Below are 24358 nucleotides of genomic sequence, written 5' to 3' on the forward strand. Positions count from 1 at the left end.
TAAATAAAGTATATAAATAGTTTGCTTTAACAAATAAAATTCCATCTTCCATGTTTTAATAATTTTGAAAAAGTATTGCTTATGTTTGAGGCACAAAAAGACCTGCATTTCAATTCATAACTTTTAATATTAATTGTAGTGCTAAGCTGCAGTGTTTCTGCACGCAAAAATGTTTATCAGACTTCTGCACATGGTTCAGTTCAGAAGTGTTTATCCTGAAACTGACATTCTTCAGTAAAACTTAAAAATAATAATGCCATCTTCTGGTTTTATGCACTGTAAAACTGAAATATGTATATCCTGTTGCTGTGTTCCAGGGGCAGAAGAATGCAGAAGAAACAGAGAGCCACTTATATGTCCCCTTTGTAGATCTAAATGGAGATCTCATGATTTCTATAGGTAAGGATTCAGTCTTTTTCTGGATCCTTAGTTGATGTTCCTAAATATGCTATAAAGTATTTACTTCAGTAAATGTTTCATTTGATAATGCATGTTATTTGTTGTTAATCTGTAGTCATGAATTGCCAAGCCCTGTGGATTGTTCTTCTGTTCTCCATGTGGTTCATGAACAAATTCAGCAGCAATCTACAGCTGGATCACAGAGAAGAACCCAAGATGGCAATTTTAACCTTACTCATTATGGGGTCCAGCAGATCCCTTCTGCCTACAAAAATTTAGCTGAGCCATGGATTCAGGTAATTTTATTTTGTAAAAGAAGCTTCCAATGCAAAAACGGGTTTATTTTTTTTAACTATTTTGCTAGATTTGTCAAATCAACAATTCAAAAATTTATTCTGAATGGTTGATTATTATTGGAAAGAATTATATTTGACTTGCATCAGAAGAAAAGGTTTTCCAGTCTTGTTTTCACTGGGGTTTTCAGGTTGGGACTTCATCTCAGGCCTCGTGTTAAAGGTCCATGAAATAAAATGTAGCATTCTTAATTCCAGTTCTGGTTGTAGAAGTGTCACATAAATACGAAGTTGGCACTTACTGTTACCCAACTTGGGTTGCAGGAGCCAAATGACCTAAATAACCTCTACAGTCTAGAGGTGGGTTCAACTGAGCAGGGATCACATGCTTATAGGAAGAGTGGGAGACCTGGTATTGCCTATATATCTGCTGTAACTTGTGTCTGGTGTGGCTGGACCTTGGTTTCAGGGTTGTTAATATCAATGTCTAGACACAAACTCCATACTGAATAATTAAAATTCCGAGTGAATGAAACCATCCATACAGTCATTCCCCCACTTCTCTTAACAGAGTTTTTGGAGAACTGATGACTTAGAAATCACAGAATCACAGAATGATAGGGTTGGAAGGGACCTCTGGAGATCATCTAGTCCAACCCAGGACTGGACCCAGTACTGACCCCTGGGGAACACCACTTTTCACTGACCTCCAACTAGACTCTGTGCCCCTAATCACGACCCTCTGAGCTCTGTCTTTAAACCAGTTTTCCCTGGTTTCTACTGGACCTGCTGCTTGTTAACAGAGAAGGTCTTGTAGGGGATGTAAAGATTGGAGGTCATCTTGGGCAGAGTGATCATGAAATGATGGGATTTTTGATTCTTGGTGAAGCAAGGCAAGGAGCCAGCAGAACTGCCACCTTAGATTTCCGAAGGGCGAACTTTGGCCTGCTTAGGAGCATGGTTGAGAGTGTCCCTTGGGGGACAGTCCTGAAGGGCAAAGGTGCCCAGGAAGGCTAGTCTTACTTCAAAGGAGTAACTCTTTAAAGCTCAGGAGAAGGCCATCCCCAAGTCCCAAAAAACAATCAGACAGGGAAGTAGACCAGCCTGGCTAAATAGAGAGCTTTGGCTGGACCTCAGGAAAAAAAGGAAAGTTTATGATCTTTGGAAAAGGGGGTTGGCTACTTATGAAAAATACCAAGATGTAGTGAAGCTACACAGGGTGAAAATTAGAAGGGCCAAAGCTCAAGCAGAACTCATCTTGGCCACCACGGTTAAAGATAACAAGAAGAGGTTATTTCAGTATATCAATAGAAAAAAGGAAGACTAGGGAAAACGTAGGCCCACTAACGAATGAGATGGGCGCCCTAGTGGTGGAAGACGTAGAGAAGGCAGAGCTACTGAATGCCTTCTTTGCTTCAGTCTTCACTGCTAAAGCTGTCCCTCATGAATCCCAGGCCCTGGAGGCAAGGGGGAAGGTCTGGAGAGAGGAAGAGTTTTCCCCAGTAGAGGAAGATCAGGTTAGAGACCACTTGGCTAAACTGGACATCCATAAGTCCATGGGTCCTGACGAGATGTACCTGCGAGTGCTGAGAGAGCTGGCAGATGTTATTGCTTGGCCACTCTCCATCATCTTTGAAAGGTCATGGAGAACAGGAGAGGTGCCTGAGGACTGGAGGAAGGCCAATGTCACTCCAGTCTTCAAAAAGGGCAAGAAGGAGGACCCAGGGAACTACAGACCAGTTAGTCTCACCTCCGTCCCTGGGAAGGTAATGGAGCGACTCGTTCTGGATGCCATATCCAAGCACGTTCAAGAGCAGGAAGATATTGGAAGTGGTCAACATGGATTTACCAAGGGTAAATCATGCTTGACCAATCTCATAGCCTTCTATGATGTTATAACTGGTTGGCTGGATGAGGGCAGAGCAGCAGATGTCATCTACCTTGACTTCAGCAAGGCTTTTGACACTGTCTCTCTCATAACATCCTCCTTAGGAAACTGAGGAAGTGTGGACTAGATGAGGGGACAGTGAGGTGGATTGGGAGTTGGCTGTGTGACAGGACTCAGGGTTGTGATTAACGGAGCAGTTGGAGGCCTGTAACCAGTGGTGTCCCCCAGGGGTCAATACTTGGACCAGTATTGTTTAACATATTCATCAACGACCTGGACGAGGGGACAGAGCGTATGCTCAGCAAGTTCGCTGATGATACCAAACTGGGTGGGGTGGCTGACACCCCAGAGGGCCATGCTGACATCCAGCGTGACCTAGACAGGCTGGAGAGCTGGGCAGAGAAGAACCTAATGAGGTTCAACAAGGACAAGTGTAGGGTCCTGCGCCTGGGGAGGAAGAATGTCAGGCACCAGTATAGGTTAGGGGTGGACCTGCTGGAAAGCAGCTCTGAAGAAAAGGATCTGGGGGTCTTGGTAGACAGTAAATTATCCATGAGCAAGCAATGTGCCCTTGTCGCCAAGAAGGCCAACGGAATTCTGGGCTGCATAGGGAAGAGCGTGGCCAGTAGGTCGAGGGAGGTCATTCTCCCCCTCTACTCTGCACTGGTGAGGCCGCACCTGGAATACTGTGTCCAGTTCTGGGCTCCCCAGTTCAAGAGAGACAGGGAACTACTGGAGAGAGTCCAGCGCAGGGCAACAAAGATGATTGAGGGACTGGAGCACCTCCCTTATGAGGAAAGGCTGAGAGAGCTGGGACTCTTTAGCCTGGAGGAGAGAAGGCTGAGGGGAGACCTTATTAATATTTACAAGTATCTAAAGGGGGGGTTTAAGGAGGATGGAGCCAGACTCTTTTCAGTGGTTCCCAGTAACAGGACGAGGGGTAATGGGCACAAGCTGGAACATAGGAAGTTCCGATCAGACATGAGAAAAAACTTCTTTACGGTGAGGGTGACAGAGCACTGGAACAGGCTGCCCAGGGAGGTTGTGGAGTCCCCTTCTCTGGAGACTTTCAAGACTCGCCTGGATGCAGTCCTGAGTAATGTGCTCTAGGCAATCCTGCTTTAGCAGGGGAGTTGGACTAGATGATCTCTAGAGGTCCCTTCCAACTCTGAAAAAAAATTCCGTAATTCCTTAAATTCCGTCTAGGTCTCTCTCGATGGCAGCACAGCCTTCTGGTGTGCCAACCACCCCTCCCAGCTTTGTGTCATCAGCAAACTTGCTGAGGGTGCACTCTATCCCTTCATCCAGGTATTGAACAGGACTGGACCCAGTACTGACCCCTGGGGGACACCACTCGTCACTGACCTCCAACTAGACTCTGTGCCCCTAGTTATGACCCTCCGAGCTCTGTCTTTCAACCATTTTTCTATCCATCCCACTGTCCATCCATCTAACCCACACTTCCTAAGCTTCCCTATGAGGATGCTGTGGGAGACCGTGTCAAACACCTTGCTGAAGTCAAGGTAGACAACGTCCACTGCCCTCCCCTCATCTATCCATCCAGTCATGCCATCATGGAAGGCTATCAGATTAGTCAGACATGATTTCCCCTTGGTGAATCCATGTTGAGTACTTCTGATAGCTTTCTTTTCCTCCACATGCCTTGAGATGATGCCCAGAATGAGCTGTTCCATCATCTTTCCAGGGATGGAGATGAGGCTGACCGGCCTGTAGTTCCCCGGCTCCTCCTTCTTGCCCTTTTTTGAAGACTGGAGTGACGTTGGCTTTCCTCCAGTCCTCAGGCACCTCTCCTGTTCTCCAGGACCTTTCAAAGATGATGGAGAGCGGCCCAGCAATGACTTCCGCCAGCTCCCTCAGCACTCTCGGGTGCATCCCATCAGAACCCATGGACTTGTGGATATCTAATTGACCTAACTGATCCCTCACTCGATCCTCCTCAACCAAGGGGAAGTCTTCCTCTTTCCCTGTTACTTTCTCCAAAGTCTGGGACTCCTGAGGGCTGGCCTGAGAAGTAAATACCAAAGCAAAGAGGGCATTCAGTAACTCTGCCTTCTCCGCATCCTTCGTCACCATGGCTCCTGTCTCATTCAACAGCAGGCCCACAACTCCTCTGGTCTTCCTTTTGGTTCCAATATACTTGAAGAAGCCCTTCTTGTTGAGCTTGACATCCCTTGCCAGATTTAACTCCAAGGAGGCCTTGGCTTTCCTCATTTCATCCCTGCACGCTCTGGCAGCATTCTTGTAATCTTCCCAAGGGGTCAGTCCCTTCTTCCACGTGCTGTAAACTTCCTTCTTCCACTTGAGCTTTTTCAGAAGCTCCCTGCTCAACCATGCAGGTCTCCTGCATCCCTTGGCCGATTTCATGCTCTTAGGGATGCACCAATCCTGAGCTTGGAGAAAGTGGTCTTTGAATACCAACCAGCTCTCTTGAGCCCCTTTGCCTTCCAGAGCCCTAGGCCACGGGATCTCTCCAAGCAGTTTCTTGAAGAGGTCAAAGTTAGCCCTCCTGAAATCTAAGGTTGCGATTTTACTTTTTGTTGTTTTGTGAATACCACTCACGATCCTGAACTCTGTATCTTCTCATGATCACTACAGCCAAGGCTGCCCCAACCTTAATGTCCTCCACCAGTCCCTCTGTGTTTGTCAGTACCAGGTCCAGTAGTACACCTCTCCCTGTTGGCTCCTGTACCACCTGTGTCAAAAAGTTATCATCAATACACTGGAGGAACCTCCTGGATTGTGCGTGCCTGGCTGTGTGGTCTTCCCAGCAGGTATCAGGGTGATTGCAGTCCCCCATGAGAACCAAGGCCTGTGATTGTGAGGCTACCTTCAGCTGTCTGTACAAGGCCTCATCAGCTTCCCCATCCTGATCAGGTGGCCTGTAATAAACACCCACAAAGTGTCCCTCATATTTGCCTGCCCCTTAATCCTTACCCACAAGCTCTCGACCCTCTCTTCATCCCCCCCCAGGGAGAGCTCAATACATTCCAGTTGCTCTCTCACATAAAGAGCAACTCCACCACCTTGCCTTGCTGGCCTGTCTTTCCTGAAAAGGACATAGCCATCCATGACAGCATTCCAGTCATGCGAGTTGTCCCACCACATCTCAGTAATTGCAATGAGATCATGGCCCTACGACCACACACAGATCTCCAGCTCTTCCTGCTTATTCCCCATGCTGCATACATTGGTGTATAAGCATTTCAGAGAGGGAGCTGTGTGTGTAGTTTTCACCCTTGAGGGGTGGTAGGCCTTCTGGTTCTCAAAATTACTAGCATGCTCCCCCGCAAGTGCTGAGCTACTATACCCAGGCACCTCTCTAGCAAGCCCAATACCATCCCCACCCCCCTTCAAATCTAGTTTAAAGCCCTCTCAGTGAGCCCTGATAACTCTTGTCCTAGAACCCTTTTCCCCCTGCAAGATAAGCTATCATCATAAATGATGTTGAAGGAGAAACCACTGCCCGAGCATTCACACACCATTCAAGGAGTCGCATACGCGCTACCTGAGTCTTTAACTGCTAGGACCAGAGTTCCTTTGTAGCGGGTGACTCCAGTGAGCTGATAGGTGCCCCTTTCAACTCCACACACACACTCTCTCTCTCTCGGGCATGCTTCCTCCTTCAGGCTTGACCCTAGGTTTCCTGCAGCAGAGTCTCAGGTGTCATATTTTATAAAAATAAATAGTTTAACTTTAAGGTACAGCAGCAGGGTCAGCCTGGGCTGGGTACCTCTGGAGAGGGACCTTGAACAAAGAAATCCAATTATACCCTTGCGATCTATACACCTGCCTCTCATATGCTCTTCATGCATCTTTTAGTCCAATGGTAATTCCTGGTCTGGGGTCTTCTACCACCTTATTGGATTCTTTCTCTGCGTCCAGGTGGGCAGGCTGTTGACTGCTCTTATCTTGTTGATTTTCAGTCTCTGCTGAGGGTTGTAGCCTCCTTATTTTCTGGTTTATGCTGCTTGTGCACCTGTGCTTGCTGGCAGAACATGGGAAACTGAAAAGTTCCAGACTTAGGAAAAACACTACTCAGACACAACCAAAACATCAGTGTGTTATCAACATTTTTCTCATACCAAAAGACTAAACACAGCACTGTACCAGCTGCTAGGAAAATTACTATGAAAATTAACTCTAATTACTAAGAAAATTAACTCTACTGTGGCCTAAGGCTTCAGCAAATCTAGCTACTCATGCTAAATAAGTAAACTAGGCAAGCAGCATAAATCACACCATATTATAACCTTAAGTAATTTATTCTAATTGAAACTTACTTATTTAAGCTAAACAACTAATATCTCTCAACAAATGATATCACAGAATCTTTTTTAAGACGCTACCTTCTGTCACATTTTTGCTGTCAGGTTTCTTAAGGTATCTTTCACCAGAAATATTTTGCTCTTTTTGATTGCTCTTAAGTACTTAAGTTGCAGTATTATTCAATTTGACTCCTGTAATGTTGCTTTTTCCTTGGCAGGTATTTGGAATTGAGTTAATTGGCTGCTTGTTTTCTCAAAACTGGAATATACGAGAGATGGCACTTAGACGTCTTTCCCATGATGTTAGTGGTGCTCTATTAATGGCTAATGGTAAAAGCACTGGAAATTCTGGAAGTAGCAATGGAAACAACACAAGTGCTGGAGATTTGGGAGCAGTTAGTGGATTATCTCGGACCAGTATCTCAGAAGATGTGGTGGTAGAATCCTGCTGCAGTGTGCTGTCCATGGTCTGTGCCGACCCTGTCTACAAAGTGTATGTTGCTGCTTTAGTAAGTAGCTGTTTACTCATTGTATTCCAGTAATTTCCAAATGACTTCATTTTTTGAAAGGGAGGAGATATATGAAGTCAGGAATCCTAATAATTGTTGTTGAGCGCCACTGACTTGACTTTTAACCATCATCTGAAAGCGGGTTGAACAAAATTCTCAGCAAGAGTGAAATGGCATGACTCCACTGGTCAAATAAGGAAATGCTTGCTACAGTGCTAAGTGTTAACAGTACTTGTATGACCAGATTCCTTCCAATCTCAAAGAATAAATGACTAATTCTAACAGTGAATATATAGTAAGCTGTTTGTTCTTTGAACATGTCACTGATATTTTGAATGCAATTAATATAGAACTATTTACAACTTCTAAAAAATCAAATTTGTGTAGCTAATTTGATTTCATATGTATTGTTTTTTCCTTTCTCTTAGAAAACCTTAAGAGCCATGCTGGCATATACTCCTTGTCATACTTTAGCAGAGAGGACTAAATTACAGCAACTTCTCAAGCAAGTTGTAGAGACAATACTAGTTAAATGTGCAGATGCCAACAGGTATGGTGTCTCACGAACTTCAAATTCATCTTGGATTGTTACTGAAATGTCTTGAAACTTCATTTGTTGTTGTTTTATATGGAACTAGGAGACCATTTATAGGTGGCGTTGAAATAAAATGTGTGGATCATATGTTTAAATGTTTTTGTTAAAGTCTAGTTGTGACCAACCAACTTCTGTCTTGAAAGATGTAGGTTTTGAAGGCACCTGATTATGTTTTTCCAGTACTTACGGATCTTAAATATGATGCTTTGCTTGCATAAGCCTTTTTTTCCCCTTAAAATAAAGGAAGATTTTTTGGGTGCAGTCATCAATCATCCCCTCCTCCTCAGTTGATATTGCTTTGGTCTAATTTTCATGACTCCTCTTTAAGCAGTCAGTAAGTACCCTTCAGCAAGTACCAATCATCAAATTTTGTATCTTTAATATATATGTATGTTTCCTACTTCAACAAAAGCTGTTGTACATTTATGTCATGAAGCGTTAACACTACTACTTTTTACTTCATAGTGTAATGTTAGGAGATGGCTATTCTGAGTGAATGCATTTGGCAGTTCTGGCTTGAGTAGGCCTTGTCTTCCTCTCCCAAGCTACCCCGTCTGCTCTGCCAGACCTACCATTTCTTCAGCTGTACTGTAAACTAGATGCAGAAGTCCACCAGATTAATATTTTTTTAACTTTTTTTTGTCTCTTTCAGTTTAGCTCCTAAGCAGCATTGCTTCTGAAACTGCAACTAGAGATGCACTGGCAATAGTTTAGCACTAGAAAATCTAAAATCAAAGGTATAAGTGAAATAGAATTGTTCCTTGTGGTGCTGGATTCCTGGATTTGGCCTGTTTGTGCAAGAGGATGAGATCCTAATGTGCAGTTGAATTAATTTCTTTTAATAGAGATTATTGCCCAAAAGTCTCAAAGAATTTGAGAAATGGGGAAGCTGATTTCTATTTGGTTTTTTTTATTTATTATTGATAGACATTACATTTCTGGAAGTGTCCTTGTAAAAAAAAGTCACAACTATTGGTTGCTTACAGATAGAGGACTACAGAAGTATATTGGAATAAAGTGATGTGAAATAATTATTCCAAGCACAATTCTAAGCTAACAATTATTGAAATGTAATGAGTAAAATGTTTTTTCTTGAAAGCATCTGCTAAATGTTGTTTGTTTTTTTTGTTTTAATTTCTTAGTCGAACAAGTCAACTTTCGGTCTCAACGCTATTGGAGATGTGTAAAGGCCAAGCGGGAGAGCTGGCGGTTGGGAGAGAAATACTTAAATCTGGTAATAATTGTTCTTCATATATAATTGAATTATCATTACAAGCAAATATACTGAAGTGTTTTAAATTTAACACAGGTTTTACCCTGTATTTGCCAGCATGACAAAGAGAACAGTGTTGCTCTCAGCAGTTTGGGGGGGAGGGTGGTGTTAATTTGGGTGCACATTATGTATTTCTGTATGATATAGTTCTGATATTTAGATCAGAATTTAGATTGTGAACATACCTAATCCTTATTTTATCAACTTTTTTATAGGGTCTATTGGTATTGGTGGTGTTGATTATGTCTTAAACTGTATTCTCGGAACCCAAACAGAGTCTAGCAACTGGCAAGCTCTACTGGGGCGACTTTGTCTAATAGACAGACTTCTGTTGGAATTTCCTGGTGAATTTTATCCCCACACTATCTGTGGAGGTGTTTTACAAGCTGATACTGTAGTAGACAGGTATTTACTTACGCTATGTGACTAATACTCTTTGTAGTTGAATGTGTTATTGTTGATTTCTTAAAAAATTGGTTAGTTTAATTCCTGTAAACAAGTAGTGTATATTTATATGCAAAAGTGCACCTACTTTAGAGTAAACAGTTGCCTTTTTTAACTTCTGACCTGTGAAACAATTCTGAAGCACCAATACAGCAATAAGTCTCCTTTCTACTGCACAACTTACAGCTAAATAGATTATCTAGAAATGGCATTCTTAGCACTAGTTAACTAGAGCATATCAGTTTATAAGACGCTTTTCTTTTTTTCCCAAACTTTCAGGTATAAGAAACTTCTCTCTCTCTTAAATTTCACCTTGCAGTCAATTGACAGTTCCCACTCAATGATTGGAAAACTATCACGGAGAGTATTTTTGAGTGCAGCAAGAATGGTGGCAAGAGTGCCCCGTGTTTTTGTAAAGCTGTTAGAAATGCTGAGTGTGACAAGTTCAATTCATTATGCAAGGATGTGTCGATGTCTGATGGCAATAGCAGATGAAATGGAAATTGCAGACACCATCCAGCTAGGCATGGAAGAAATGCACTCTGGGGAATGTCAACATGAAGACTTTTTGCAGCTACCTGTACCAGATAACTCTCCAGAAGCTACAGAAAGGAATACTCCTAACAATACTGGCCAGTTATCAAGGAAAAGTGAGAAAAGTTTAAGTGATAAAAAACTGAGTGCCAGTCCAGAGGACACTTCTGAGACGCTGGCTGGCCTTACTATGGGACTGCCTGTTTCATCGGTAAGCACTGAGCAACCAAAGCCAACCATTCAAACAACAGGAAAAAACCCTGGTCAGTGTTTGAACTCTTCTCGCTCATCCAGTCATTCTCAGTCACTATTCCCCATGCTTCTGTCTCCTTCAAACACATCTGTACTAGCTGGCACTGTAACAGATGTCTCTAAACTTGGACTTCAGGGATTTGTTACCTGCAAAATCCCCTCACCTTCTCAAACACAGTGGAAACTTTCTCTCCAGTTTCAGAGAAGCTGTTCTGAAAATAAACAGACAGATAAACTTTCTCCAGTTTTTACCCAAGTCAGGCCATTGCCATCTAGTCACATACACAGGCCAAAGCCATCACAACCCACCTCAAATGATGTGAACAAGCAGGGAGAAACCTCAAAAAACAGTATGACTCTGGACCTGAATGATATTTTGCAGTGTGATGGCAATAGTAGTAGCATTGCAGTTATACCAAGTGAAGAGACAGTGTTCACACCAGTAGATGAGAAATGTCAATTGGATGTTAATGCAGAGCTCAGTTCCAGTATCGAGGACCTGCTTGAGGCCTCCATACCAATGAGTGATGGCACAGTTACATTCAAGTCTGAAGTTGCAGTTCTTTCTCCTGGGCGGGCAGCAAATGATGATACTTACAAAGATGATGTAAATCATAATCAAAAATGCAAGGAAAAGATGGAAGCTGAAGAAGAGGAAGCTTTAGCTATTGCTATGGCAATGTCAACATCTCAAGATGCCCTGCCGATAATTCTCCAACTACAGGTTGAAAATGGTGAAGATATCATAATCATTCAGCAGGATGTAAGTATACATATGGTAATTTAGCATAAGTCTCAACTGAGGCTCACTGAATTTATAAAGCAGTGCTGTTGTATTTCTAAAGTTATATAAAATTCAAAGGGATTCAATACCCTCTCCTAGAAGTTGGAGTACAAACAGTCTACCGGTTGAGGGTGCTAACAGAATCCCATGGCTATTAACAAGTTTAGAAGACACTATTTGGAAGAGAGACATCATGTCATATACCAACCTTTAAAATGGCAAAAAAGAAAGCGTGGAAGTGGGGAAACAGGAAATGATTACAATGATTTTTAAGCAGGAGTGGAATTGTACTGGGTCTTAATGCTGTTTTACTTTGAAGGCAATTGTATGAAACCAAATTAGTTTCTGAAAGAAAAGGCAGATAGAGTAGGAAGTGATAGTAGGAAGTGATCTTGCTGTCAGCACATCTTGAGAGAGATGAGGTACTTTAGAAATCAGAAAAATTTCTTTGCAAATAGACAAAAGCATAAGAAATAAGAATAGAGAAAGAAAGGAGTATTTTATAAAAGTTCACAAAATGGTTGACTGTATTAACTTGAGAGTAAGACAGGTGCTAGAAGCTTGTGAGGCTGCATGCCTAGGAAAGGTAACAGATTTGGTAGTAAAGAGGAATGAAATGTTGGGTTTTGTGATCCTTTACATGAGGTAACAACATGTGAAGCATAAAAGGACAGAAATAAATTAAGTAGAAAACTTGATTTTGTTTGTGTTTACTATAGGTGCTGACTAAAACCTTGACTAGATATGAGATCAGGAATAGAAAAAAGTCTTGCTCCTATTTGTGTCCTTACATCTTGCCTTTCACCTTCAGGTAGTAACATAAAAGGGGCTCTGTTCTTATACACAGTAGGAATATGTGGATTAAGGAATACACTGGTGTTCTGGTCTCAACTGAAACATTTATAACATGCAGTACAAATAACTGTAGGGGAGAAGAGAGGCATATAAACAATATTATAAACATATAAAAGATATTTCATAACTTTCCAGAATGTCTGTATTTTAGATGCATGTTAGTAAATATGTGATTGATTTGGAATTTAATTTGCAGACACCAGAAACCCTGCCTGGACATACCAAAGCAAAACACCATTACAGAGAAGATGCAGAATGGCTTAAAGGTCAGCAAATTGGTCTTGGAGCTTTCTCTTCCTGTTACCAAGCTCAAGATGTAGGAACAGGGACATTAATGGCTGTAAAGCAGGTAAATACTTTTTTTCCTTGAATATATTCTGCTGCTTCTTCAATATTTCTTTGAAATATTAAATATAAAAGTGCTCTGCTCTCACAGACTTCTGTTCCCTACTTCCTCTTCACCCTGTCACATGTACTCACATGATACATAATGCAAAGTCTTTATATGCATGGAATTAACATAATGTTTTCAGTTTCTTTTACTTCTCTTTAAAAGGAAAAAAAAAGAGTACTTTTTATATACCCATTTTCTTTCATAGTTCTTCAAATACATTTTTGTTTTTATCAAGTTTACAAATCAGTGACAGAGATAGGAATGGAGTCCAAGTCTCTTGATTCCAAATTGATGCTCTGTTTGAAAGATAGCTATTAAAAGCAATTTCAAGACTTTCCTAAAACAGATTAAGCAGAGGAAATGTAGTTTAATGCTTGTTTCCTCCAATCCAACAGCCAACTTCGAGGCAAGTATTTTTAATATTTAAATTATTAGATACAAAAATGTGACCGAGGCTGGACTTCTGATCGGCTTTTTTTATACCCATTGACTTTCTTGGATAAGACATTTAGTTATGAAACAAGTAGTATGGTTAAACTTACAAATAACATCACTGACAGAATCCTGCTTCAGGCCTTATCTTTCTTCCTTTTCTTCAACATCTGAAAAAAAAATAAAAATAATTTCCTAGTTTAAGCAGAGGGAATTTCCTAGTTTAAAGAGGGAAGTTAACCCATGCCACACTTGGAGAGATTTTTGTTGGTATTTCTCTAGAAGATCACTATTAATTTTCTATGACTGTCTCACATGGAGATATATGGTCTCAGCTGAAGGAACTCGAGATAAAAGAATACTTGGTATTTCCAGATGGTGAAAAGGGACAGAAAGCCATCCATTCTTGTTACTGCACTGAAGAGGGATGGTTACAGGATTGGTAATTATGTAAGGTAAATCTGAATACCATATTTCAAAACAGGTGACGTATGTCAGGAACACATCATCTGAACAAGAAGAGGTAGTTGAAGCACTGAGAGAAGAAATAAGGATGATGAGTCATTTGAGCCATCCTAACATTATTCGAATGTTGGGTGCTACATGTGAGAAGAGTAACTATAACCTCTTTATTGAATGGATGGCAGGTAAACAACTGCATGCCAAATAAAATGAAAATATCAGTTGAGTCTTGAACTATGTAGTTTCATACTGCAAAATATTCCATGCATCACTTCAGTTTGCAAACTTATATTTTTATTGCTGTTGGTAACCAGTATAAAGGTCTACTTCCAGAACAGTTTAAGCAGTATTCTTACTGGCATCCTTTTTTGAATTGGAATTTTCCATACCTAATCTGTCATTAACTGGAAACCCTAAACAAAAATTCTACTACCTCAGCTTCTGAATTTAAATGAGGAGTTATATATTGGTTTTCCATGGCAAGGTTTTGGTAGTGGGGGGGGCTGCAGGGGGTGGCTTTTGTGAGAAGCTGATAAAGCCAGTGCCAGCTGGCTCCAAGATGGACACGCCATTGGCCAAAGCTGAGCCAATCGGTGATGGTGGTAGCACCTCTGTGATAACATATTTAAGAAGTGGGGGGGAACCTGTGCAACACCATCAGCAGTCAGAAGAGAGGAGTGAGAATATGTGAGAGAAACAACTCTGCAGACACCAAGGTCAGTGAAGAATTTTGGAGAGGAGGTGCTCCAGGTGCTGGAGCAGAGATTCCCCTGCAGCCTGTGGTGAAGACAGTGGATGTTAACAGTGGAGCAGTTATCCACCTGCAGCCCACGGAGGACCCCACACCGCAGCAGGTGGATGCGCCCCAAAGGAGGCTGTGACCCCATGGAGAGCTTGCACTGGAGCAGGTTCCTGGCAGAACCTGTGGAGAGAGAGGAGGAGAGCCCACACTGGAGCAGATTCTCTGGCAGGACTTGTGACCCTGTGGGGGACCCATGCTGGAGCAGTCTGTTCCTGAAAAAGATGTTCAAATCTCAAATATATGAAGTGGTAATTCTGGTAATAAATAATGAAATCTTTGTTATTGTACAGAGCAGGTACAAGAAAGTTTATATCCTTTTTTAAGAAGGAGCTTTATTAATTTCATGAATGGGATTATATGTTGTTATATATGTTGTAGTCCAGTTAGCAAGACTAGATTTGGTGGTTTATATATACTTGTTTCTTTTATAAGAAAACGTTGAACTTTAACTTATGTTCTCTGGCAGAAATTGCTTAGCAATACCAAAGTGCTAACAAGCAAAGCCCAATTATGTGTTATTACAAGCAATAGTGCAGAAAATATTTTCCCAAAACTAAGTGTGTTTAACTCTTAAATATAATTTTTCTGAAATAGTATTATTTAGATAATGAAATGTCAGAAATTTTCTTTACCTCATTTGAGCCCAAATTATATTAGAATACTTTGAGAAGCACAATGGAAATCTAAAATCTTGAGGATCTAGATACCACTTTTGGAAAACGGAGGAAGATAGTGCTTTTCCTTGCTTGTATACTTGCTTCTATATATTGGTTCTTAAATGATAATAAAAGTAAATTAAGATCCTCGGAGGGAACGCTTATTGGAGGCTGCACATATCTATTGCCCCAAAGAAAGCTAGTGTTCTACTACTTGAAAACCTTAGTGCAAAATGTAGATATAAAAACATGTAGTTTTTTATCAGCAACAGTTGTTGTACAGTCCTTTTGTACGCTAAGGGATTTGTACATTCTTTTGAGGACAGATGAAAATATTAGGAAGCATAAAGACTTATGTCTTTGTAACATGTACGGCTCAGGTAAAAAGTAATTAAGTAACCAAGTATATTATTTTTTGCCTATGGAACTTTTAATGTTTGGGGGGGAATCTAGTTATAAATTAGGAATATCGATACCAAGTTCCAATTTTAGAAGACAGCGCTGCATTCTACTAATACAAAATGTTAGTGTTGATAAATTGTAATTTTTTTTTTATCTTCTAGGGGGTTCAGTTGCTCATTTGTTAAGTAAATATGGAGCTTTCAAAGAATCTGTTATTATTAATTATACAGATCAACTGTTACGTGGCCTTTCTTATCTCCATGAGAATCAGATAATTCATAGAGATGTTAAAGGTGAGAATTATTTAGAATGTATTTTAAAAAAGAGTATTCAAATAGCAGCACCTATTTTGGCTTGAGACCTATTGCTTCTCTTGGAAACCCATCTCAAGAGTGTTATTTCTATTGGGTTTGTCTGATCATACTTAAGAACCTTTAGTTACTGAAATTAATCAGAACATTCATAGTATGCTTGGGGATACTTGCCATTTGTGCCAATAATTTAGAAAAAATCGTTTTCTGAATTTGTTAAAATAAAGCTATATGGCAACTTCATATTTTAAGGATTATTAGTTAAATTAATCTAAATACCCTGAAACGACAGTAAAATCTGTGAATAAGCAAAATAAAGAGGTCAGGTTTCAAATGTACAGGAATATTATGATGGGTTTTCTTCCTTCATCCTAATTGAATATAAACACAGTTGTACCATTTGACAAACAAAATGTGGACTTTATTGGGAAATGCCAGTCTTACTAAACTTCTCCCTTGTAATGTCGCTATAGCTGTCCATAAACTGGAGAGACATCCACATAAGCGGCAACATAGCAATGGCAAATACTTGCCTTTTAATATTTCTTCTTAAAATAGGAAAACTTTCAATTGCTCTGTAATTCTCTTCAAGACAACTCAAAGTTGCTTAAGGAAGAAATAAGTTTTTAAATTTTGCAGAGAAGTGCAGGCAATGAAAACCTCCAGGATTTTTAGGTCACCATTTTCTTTCATTATTCCATCTCCAGGTGTTGTTCCAGAATCCTATGTTTGCCCTACTTTGAAAGTTTGATTGCTTCTCTAAATCCCTTGGACAGCCTCAAGCTGTGTGCAGTATCATTCAGGCATAACAGAAAAGTGACATTATTAGACTTTGTCCTTGATTTTTAGATCTCCTTGATATTGTGGGTGAGGACCATGAACTTACTTATAGCTTTGAAATAGAGGGAGAAAGAGTGTCTGTTCATCCTTTTACCTTTAATAAAAAGCCAACTAGCAGTATTCTTATTATGCTGTTGACAGGTGCCAATTTGCTCATTGACAGCACAGGTCATAGATTAAGAATAGCTGATTTTGGAGCTGCAGCCAGGTTGGCATCAAAAGGAACTGGTGCTGGGGAATTTCAGGGACAGCTGTTGGGAACTATTGCATTTATGGCACCGGAGGTAAGAAACCAGTTTTGGAAGTTACTTCAAAAAGTTTGTTTGTACTCTTTAAGCTAATTCATACAGCTAAATAACAGAAAAATGCTGTGAATGCTTCAAATGTGTTTTAAATGTACTTGTTCTAAAAAATAGGAATGATTCCAACATGGTGATAATGACATTTCGTGCTATCACAGTTGTTATAGAATCACAGAATGGTTTAGGTTGGAAGGGACCTTAAACATCATCTAGTTCCAACCCCCCTGCCATGGGCAGGGACACCTCCCACTAGACCAGGCTGCTCAAAGCCCCATCCAGCCTGGCCTTGAACGCTTCCAGAGATGGGGCATCTACAACTTCTCTGGGCAACCTGTTCCAGTGCCTCACCACCCTCATAGTGAAAAATTTCTTCCTAATATCTAATCTACATCTCTCCTCTTCCAGTTTGAAGCCATTATCCCTCATCCTATCACTACATGCCCCTGTAAAAAGACCCTCTCCAGCTCTCTGTAGGCCCCCTTCAGATACTGGAAAGCTGCTATAAGGTCAATTAGTTTGTTACAAGATACATAATAAGTATTGTTATTAAAGCTCAAACGACCATTTGGTCAAAAGCTAACTATTGCAAGATACTTTACTTTGCACCTTGATCAGGCATTTTATTTACTAGCTCTCTATAGCTGTATAAATCTTACAGCATTTACATCACTGATCACTCTCTCAACCTGAAATGTTAATTAGAATGCACTTGATTGAAGATTTATTTTTTTAATCTAAATTACTTAGAGTTAAGAGACTTTGAAGTGGATAATCTGAGCTTTGACCTGTCTATTCAGGTTCTGAGAGGTCAGCAATATGGTAGGAGCTGTGATGTGTGGAGCGTTGGCTGTGTTGTTATAGAAATGGCTTGTGCTAAACCTCCCTGGAATGCAGAGAAACACTCCAATCATCTTGCTCTCATATTTAAGGTGAGGTACTTCATTGCTACAAATACGCTACAAAAGACACTGACTAATTTCATATACAGCAATGTGAATTTTAGAAAAGTATACAAGTAGTAGGGTTTGCTGCAATGGCTGCTCTTTATATTGGAGCTGTTAGTACAGAATCAATATTGATACCAACATAATTATCATACTTTAAAAAAAAAAAAGGCTACCAGCACAATAATATGCAGAAAAAGCTCTGTTCTAAGATATAAATACATAATGCAGGAGGCTAAAAAAAAAAATAAAAAAATTATAGAATCATAGAATAGTTTGGGTTGGAAGGGACCTTTAAAGGTCATCTAGTCCAACCTCCCCTGCCATGAGCAGGGACATCTTCAACTAGATCAGGCTGCTCAGAGCCCCGTCCAACCTGACCTTCAATGTTTCCAGGGGTGGGGCATCTACCACCTCACTGGGCAACCTCTTCCAGTGTTTCAACACCCTCGTAGTGAAAAATGTCTTCCTTATATCTAGCCTGAATCTACCCTCTTTTAGTTTAAAACCATTACCCCTTGTCCTATTGCAACAGGCCCTGCTAAAAAGTTTGTCCGCATCTTTCTTATAAGCCCCCTTTAAGTACTGAAAGGCTGCTATAAGGTCTCTCTGGAGCCTTCTCTTCTCCAGGCTGAACAACCCCAACTCTCTCAGCCTGTCCTCATAGCAGAGGTGTTCCATCCCTCTGATCACTTTTGTGGCCCTCCTCTGGACCTGCTCCAACAGCTCCATGTCCTTCTTGTGCTGAGGACTCCAGAGCTGGACACAGTACTCCAGGTGGGGTCTCATGAGAGCAGAGTAGAGGGGCAGAATCACCTCCCTCGACCTGCTAGCCATGCTTCTTTTGATGCAGCCCAGGATACGGTTGGCCTTCTGGGCTGCAAGCACACACTGTTGGCTCATGTCCAGCTTTTCATCCACCAGTACCCCCAAGTCCTCCTCTGAAGGATTGCTCTCAATCCCTTCATCCTCTGTCCTGTATTGATACTGGGGGTTGCTCTGACCCAGGTGCAGGACCTTGCACTTGGCCTTGTTGAACCTCATGAGGTTCACATGGGCCCACTTCTCAAGCTTGTCCATGTCCCTCTGGATGGCATCCTGTCCCTCAGGTGTGTCAACCACACCACTCATCTTGGTGTCATCTGCAAACTTCCTGAGGGTGCACTCCATCCCACTATGTCATTGATGAAGATATTAAACAGTACTAGTCCCAATACAGACCCCTGATGGACACCATTTGTCACTGATCTCCATCCAGACATTGAGCTGTTGACCACTGCTCTCTGGATGCAACCATCCAACCAATTCCTCGTCCACCCATAAAATGCATGTCTCTCAATTTAGAGAGAAGGATGCTGTGGAGGACTGTGTCAAAGGCCTTACAGAAGTCCAGATATCCGTAGCTCTTCCCTTGTCCACTGATGTAGTCACTCCATTGCAGAAGTCCACGAGGTTGGTCAGGCAGGATTTGCCCTTGGTGAAGCCATGCTGGCTGTCTCGAATCACCTCCCTGTCCTCCATGTGCCTTAGCATAGCTTCTAGGAAGATCTGTTCCATGATCTTCCCAGGCACAGAGGTGAGGCTGACAGGTTGGTTAGTTTCCGGGGTCTTCCTTTCTCCCCTTTTTAAAAATGGGTGCAATGTTTCCCTTTTTCCAGTTGCCAGGGACTTCACCTGACTGCCATGACTTTTCAAATATCATGGAGAGTGGCTTGGCTACTACATTAGCCAGTTCCCTCAGGACTCTGGGATGCATCTTGTCAGGTCCCATAGACTTCTGTATGTTCGGGTTCCTCAGGTGGTCATGAACCTGATCTTCTCTTAGTGGGAAGGACTTTGCTCCCCCAGTCCCTGCCTTGCAGTCCATCCACTCGAGAGGTGTGGGAAGAGAGGTTGCCAGTGAAGACTGAGAAAAAAAAGCGGTTGAGTACCTCAGCCTTCTCCTTATCCGTTGTTACCAGTGTGCCTTTCTCGCTCATCGGGGGGAGTACGCTTTCTTTGACCTGCTTTTTCTGGATGACATACCTGTAGAAGCCCTTATTATTCTTTGCATCCCTTGCAAAGTTCAGCTCCAGCTGCACCTTGGCCTTCCTGACCCCATCCCTACACAACCAGGCAGCGTCCCTATACTCTTCCCAGGACACCTTCCACTGCCTGCGCATTTCCTTCTTGCCCTTTAGTTGGACCAGCAGGTCTCAACTCACCCATGCTGGTCTCTTGCCTTCCTTGCTTGATTTCTTACACCTGGAGATCAAGAGCTCATGCTCTATGAAAAGCGTCCTTAAAGATCTGCCAGCTCTGTTCTGCCCCCTTGTCCCTGAGGGCAGTTTCCCAGGGGGTCCTATTGACTAACTCCTTGAAGAGCTGGAAGTTTCTTTCCTAAAATTCAGGGTCCTGACTTTACTCTTCACCTGACCCATATCCCTCAGGACCGTGAACTCCACCAGTGCATGATCACTGCAGCCCAGGCTGCCTCCAATCTTGATGTCACCGATGAGCTCACTTGTGTTGGTGACCATCAGGTCCAGTATCGCATCCCCTCTGGTAGGGCTGTCTATTACCTGGCCTAAGAAGTTACCCGCGATGCATTTGAGAAGTCTCCTGGATTGCCTACAGCTCACTGTGCTACTTTCCCAGATGATGTTGGGGTGGTTGAAGTCCCCCAGCAGGATGAGAGCCTGTGAGCGCAATGCCTCCTGTAGTTGGAGTAAGAAGGCTTTGTCAACAGGCTCCCCTTGATCAGGCAGCCTGTAGTAGACACCAACCATGGGGTTTCCTTTGTTGCCTCGGTCTCTAATTCTCACCCATAAGCTTTCAACCTGCTTGTGGCTATTCTTCAGAGACAGCTCTTCATGCTCTATCCATTTCTTGATGTAGAGGACAATGCCTCCGCCCCTCCTTCCTCGCCTGTCCCTTCTGAACAGCCTGTAGTCATCGATAGCCACACTCCAGTCATGGGATTCATCCCACCAAGTTTCAGTAATGGCAACTAAGTCGTAGCTTTCTAGCAGCACGGTGGCTTCCAACTCCTCCTGTTTGTTGCCCATGCTGCATGCATTGGCGTAGAGGCCGTGTCACCTTCTTAGAGGAACATCCCTTAATTCCTTTGGGGTATTTCACTGGTGTTTCCCTCTTGGCTCCTATTACCTCAGGAGCCCCTGGCTCATCTCTGTAAAACTTTGTGTGCTGCAGCATAGCTAGCATGTCTCAGAGCAACAGGCTGAGTGCCCTCGCTAGCATCATGTCCCTCTAACCATTGCCTGTTGTCCCACAGCTTGTCGCGGGCAAGCCTGATGTTGCCCCCCTCAAGCCTAGTTTAAAGCTCTGTCAATGAGCCCTGCTAGCTTGTGAGCAAAGACCCTCTTCCCCCTTTCAGAAAGGTGAATCCCATCTGACTCCAGCAAGCCTGGTGCTGTGTAGGCCATCCCATTATCGAAAAAACCAAAACTGTGGTGATGACACCAGCCACGGAGCCACATGTTAATAGACTGGGTCCATCTGTTTCTTCCAGTGTTGCTGCTTGCAACTGGGAGGAGAGAGGAAAAAATAACCTGCGCTCCAGATTCCCTTACCAACTGTCCCAAGGCGCTGAAGTCTCTTCTGAGACCCCTTGGACTACACGTTGCGGCTTCATTGCCACCCATGTGGAAGAGCAATAATGGGTAATAGTCTAAGGGCCGTACCAGGCTAGGAAATTTCCTAGTGATGTCCTTAACCTGAGCTCTAGGGAGGCAGCAGACTTCCCTAAGAGGATGTTCTGTCTGGTGTATTGGACCCTCTGTTCCCCTCAGAAGGGAGTCGCCTACAACTATAAACCATCTTTTCTTCCTTGTGGGAGGTGGTCATGATACAGGGGGGTAGGCCTTTCTGACCTTGGCAGCACCTCTGGTGAAGATGGACTGTCATACACATCATCATCCATTGACTGGCCTTCCACATCCAGAGCCTTGTACCTGTTGTACAGAGGCACCTGGGAAGGCAGGGTGGCCAAGGAGGGGATTTGCCTGCCACCCTGAGCATGGACTTTCCTCCATTCACTCCTCTCCTTTAAGCTATTGCCTTCAGTCTGTCAGGGGGAGGATACAGGATCCCCTTGATTTTGTTTTTTTCTAGTGGTGGTTCCCATTTCTGTCTCAGGGACGGCAGAGTGTGATTCCACCAGTCTGTCTTTTTCTTGGACTCCCTGATGCTCCTCAATATTTCTACTTCCTCTTGTAGTTCTGCCATCAGAATGAGCAGATCATCCACCTGGTCACACCTCACACAGCTGTTCTCACTATTACCATCTGTTATCAGGAAAAGGCTCTGGTACTCCCTGCAGCCCAAGACCTGGATGGCTGCATGTTTTTGTGGGAGCTCTGTCTGGGTTGCCGCATCCTTTCTGCCAAGTGCAGAGGACATGGCTTTCCGCCAGGTGGATACCATAGCTGTGCTCCTTCTAAGAGGGTGACAACCACCGATTGAACTTACCTCTTGAGGTGGTAGTGTGACTATGCCCTTCCTGCATGCCATTCTACACAAACTGCACAAAATTTGGGAATAGAGTTGATCGTGACTCTAGGCAGAAGACTGGTGTTTGAACTCTTTACAATCCTGTAAAATACAGGAGCAAAAAAAGTTTTTCTACCATAAAATATTTGTACGTGTTCATAGTGGGGAATGTCCTTTGGTAAAAACCTGGTGTTCCATGTTCAGATTTTGTCGAAAGATATTTACTATTATGCCATGCTATATATGAATATTATTCCTCCCTCTTCTAAGTCATCTGTTTTGGCATTCATGTTTCTTACTAAAATCAAGTAGGTATATTTAATACTAAAAATCTAGTTGAACTGTGGGCATGAATAAAGAAAATACTGCCACAAGTGAAGAAAGTGATTAGCATCTTCACTAGCATGAGTGAAGAAAGTGTTCTGTTTCCACAAAACAGAAGTAGCACGGTGGTATTCAAATATGTTCTAATTAAATACAAATCACTTATAAGAGATGTAGTTGTCTTGGTTCTGTGTCTCTGTGAATCTGGTGGTGCCACCCTAGTGTTCTCAATCTTGCTTAATTTGATCTAGAGAAGATCAAAATTAATTTGGTTGGGAGTGATCTACTTCTATCTGAGAAAGATTGCCCTCTGGGGTGGTAGCAGAAATACAGTAAGACAATGCAAGAGAGCATACCCAGCTTAACATATCATAATGTAACATCATTCAGCTTAATATATCTCAGTGTTTGCTTACACTATGCCAGTTAACAGTGATGACAAGTATTAGACTAAAGAATATCTGTAAGTGTGGCATAAGAGCTTTTCTTATGGCCTGTTTAGCAGATAGTTACTGCAGAATCTTGCTGTAAGAGGAGAATTCAGAGAAAAGTGCAGAGAGGCGCAGACTGTGAAAAGCAATAGAGAATATGTTATTGGGGAAAGAAGCATAAAGGGAACTTAAGACCCATTTTATAAAATGGAAGCAGTAATGTAATCTTCAAACTGCAGTAGGAAATATGCTAAGTGGATAAAAGCTCATAACTAGTCAGCTGAAAAAGATTAAGCTTGTTGAAGGGTTTAGGGTAGGAGAGGGGGCTTAAGAATCACTGACTTCTAAAAAAATATTTTATTTTTTTTTTCCCCCCCTTTGTTCAGATTGCTAGTGCAACTACTGCTCCATCAATCCCTTCACATCTGTCTCCTGGTTTGAGAGATGTGGCTCTTCGGTGTTTAGAACTTCAACCTCAGGACAGACCCCCATCAAGGGAGCTGCTGAAACACCCAGTCTTCCGTACGACATGGTAGCTACTTATGTGTAAGGCTGATATACTGAAGAAGATGCTATTGAATATACGATAACTGTCTTGCAATGCAGTTAAGCACAGCAGCTTGTATTATTCTGCTGGCCTTAATGATAGATACATCAACGACAGTGGAGGACCCTACTGAAGTATGTGATTGACAAATTGAGATCTTTACCTAAGCTCAGTATGCAACATTTCACAACTTGTGCAGAGACTTTGTAAACTGTGCCTTTTCAAACATCTGGTTCTATGTGAACACAAAAGCATTTTTCCTTAAATCTGCATGATTATTTAGTGGATAAGTGATTTTTATTTTATTTGGAGCACTTTTTCAACAGTATTAGCAGCTGAGGGGCTCAGGATCTATTTTAATATAGCAATCACTGTTCCATTTCACATCATGTAGATGTAAGCAGAGGGTTCTGTAATTAGTCAGTTTTCAGCACTAGGTAAAAGGAACTTCTGTATCTGTGTCTCCTAATTATACAAAGTTCTCTGAGTAACAAATCCAAACATTGATGAATACTTTAAAAAACATATTGCCTTCCTTAAAGTAAGAGCAGGCAGTTGTGGTTCACTGTGCATTTACTGCTGGTCATGTAATTTCTTTTGAAATAAAAATACAATGAAAACAAACTTTTAACTTTCAGGGAAAGGTGATCTTTTAAAATAGTCTTTAGAAAAAGATGCAAACTGTCATGGAATATCTTGCTGACATGAGTTTTTAAAACAGATTTGCTGGAAATCTGGAATAAAATAAAATGCCAGTCAGTGTTTCAGCCTCTGACAGTATAGATTTTATTTTTTTTTTAAAGTTTTGCATAAAACAACTTAGTCTGAATCATGCTAAAAGTTGGGCCTTCTTTTCATATAGTGGTTTCTTCTGGCAAATAGTGTAGAGAATTTTCATCTCAAAGGCC

At 41.9% G+C, this 24358-nt stretch overlaps 1 protein-coding gene across 1 annotated transcript in view; it reads left to right on the forward strand.

Annotated features, from left to right (window-relative positions):
- LOC128902090 (mitogen-activated protein kinase kinase kinase 1-like) overlaps positions 1 to 24047 on the forward strand; it is a 74389-nt gene extending 50342 nt beyond the window's left edge. The window contains exons 8-20 of the mRNA XM_054184444.1: positions 318 to 399; positions 515 to 695; positions 7085 to 7375; positions 7804 to 7925; positions 9113 to 9204; positions 9459 to 9648; positions 9967 to 11236; positions 12309 to 12461; positions 13423 to 13585; positions 15422 to 15553; positions 16553 to 16695; positions 17511 to 17642; positions 23290 to 24047. Of these exons, the coding sequence (XP_054040419.1) occupies positions 318 to 399; positions 515 to 695; positions 7085 to 7375; positions 7804 to 7925; positions 9113 to 9204; positions 9459 to 9648; positions 9967 to 11236; positions 12309 to 12461; positions 13423 to 13585; positions 15422 to 15553; positions 16553 to 16695; positions 17511 to 17642; positions 23290 to 23439 (3101 nt within the window). The 3' untranslated portion in view covers positions 23440 to 24047. The remainder of the gene's footprint in view (positions 1 to 317; positions 400 to 514; positions 696 to 7084; positions 7376 to 7803; positions 7926 to 9112; positions 9205 to 9458; positions 9649 to 9966; positions 11237 to 12308; positions 12462 to 13422; positions 13586 to 15421; positions 15554 to 16552; positions 16696 to 17510; positions 17643 to 23289) is intronic.
- The last annotated feature ends 311 nt before the right edge of the window (positions 24048 to 24358 follow it).

Source organism: Rissa tridactyla, chromosome W, assembly GCF_028500815.1.
Source record: "Rissa tridactyla isolate bRisTri1 chromosome W, bRisTri1.patW.cur.20221130, whole genome shotgun sequence".
NCBI lineage: Eukaryota > Metazoa > Chordata > Aves > Charadriiformes > Laridae > Rissa > Rissa tridactyla.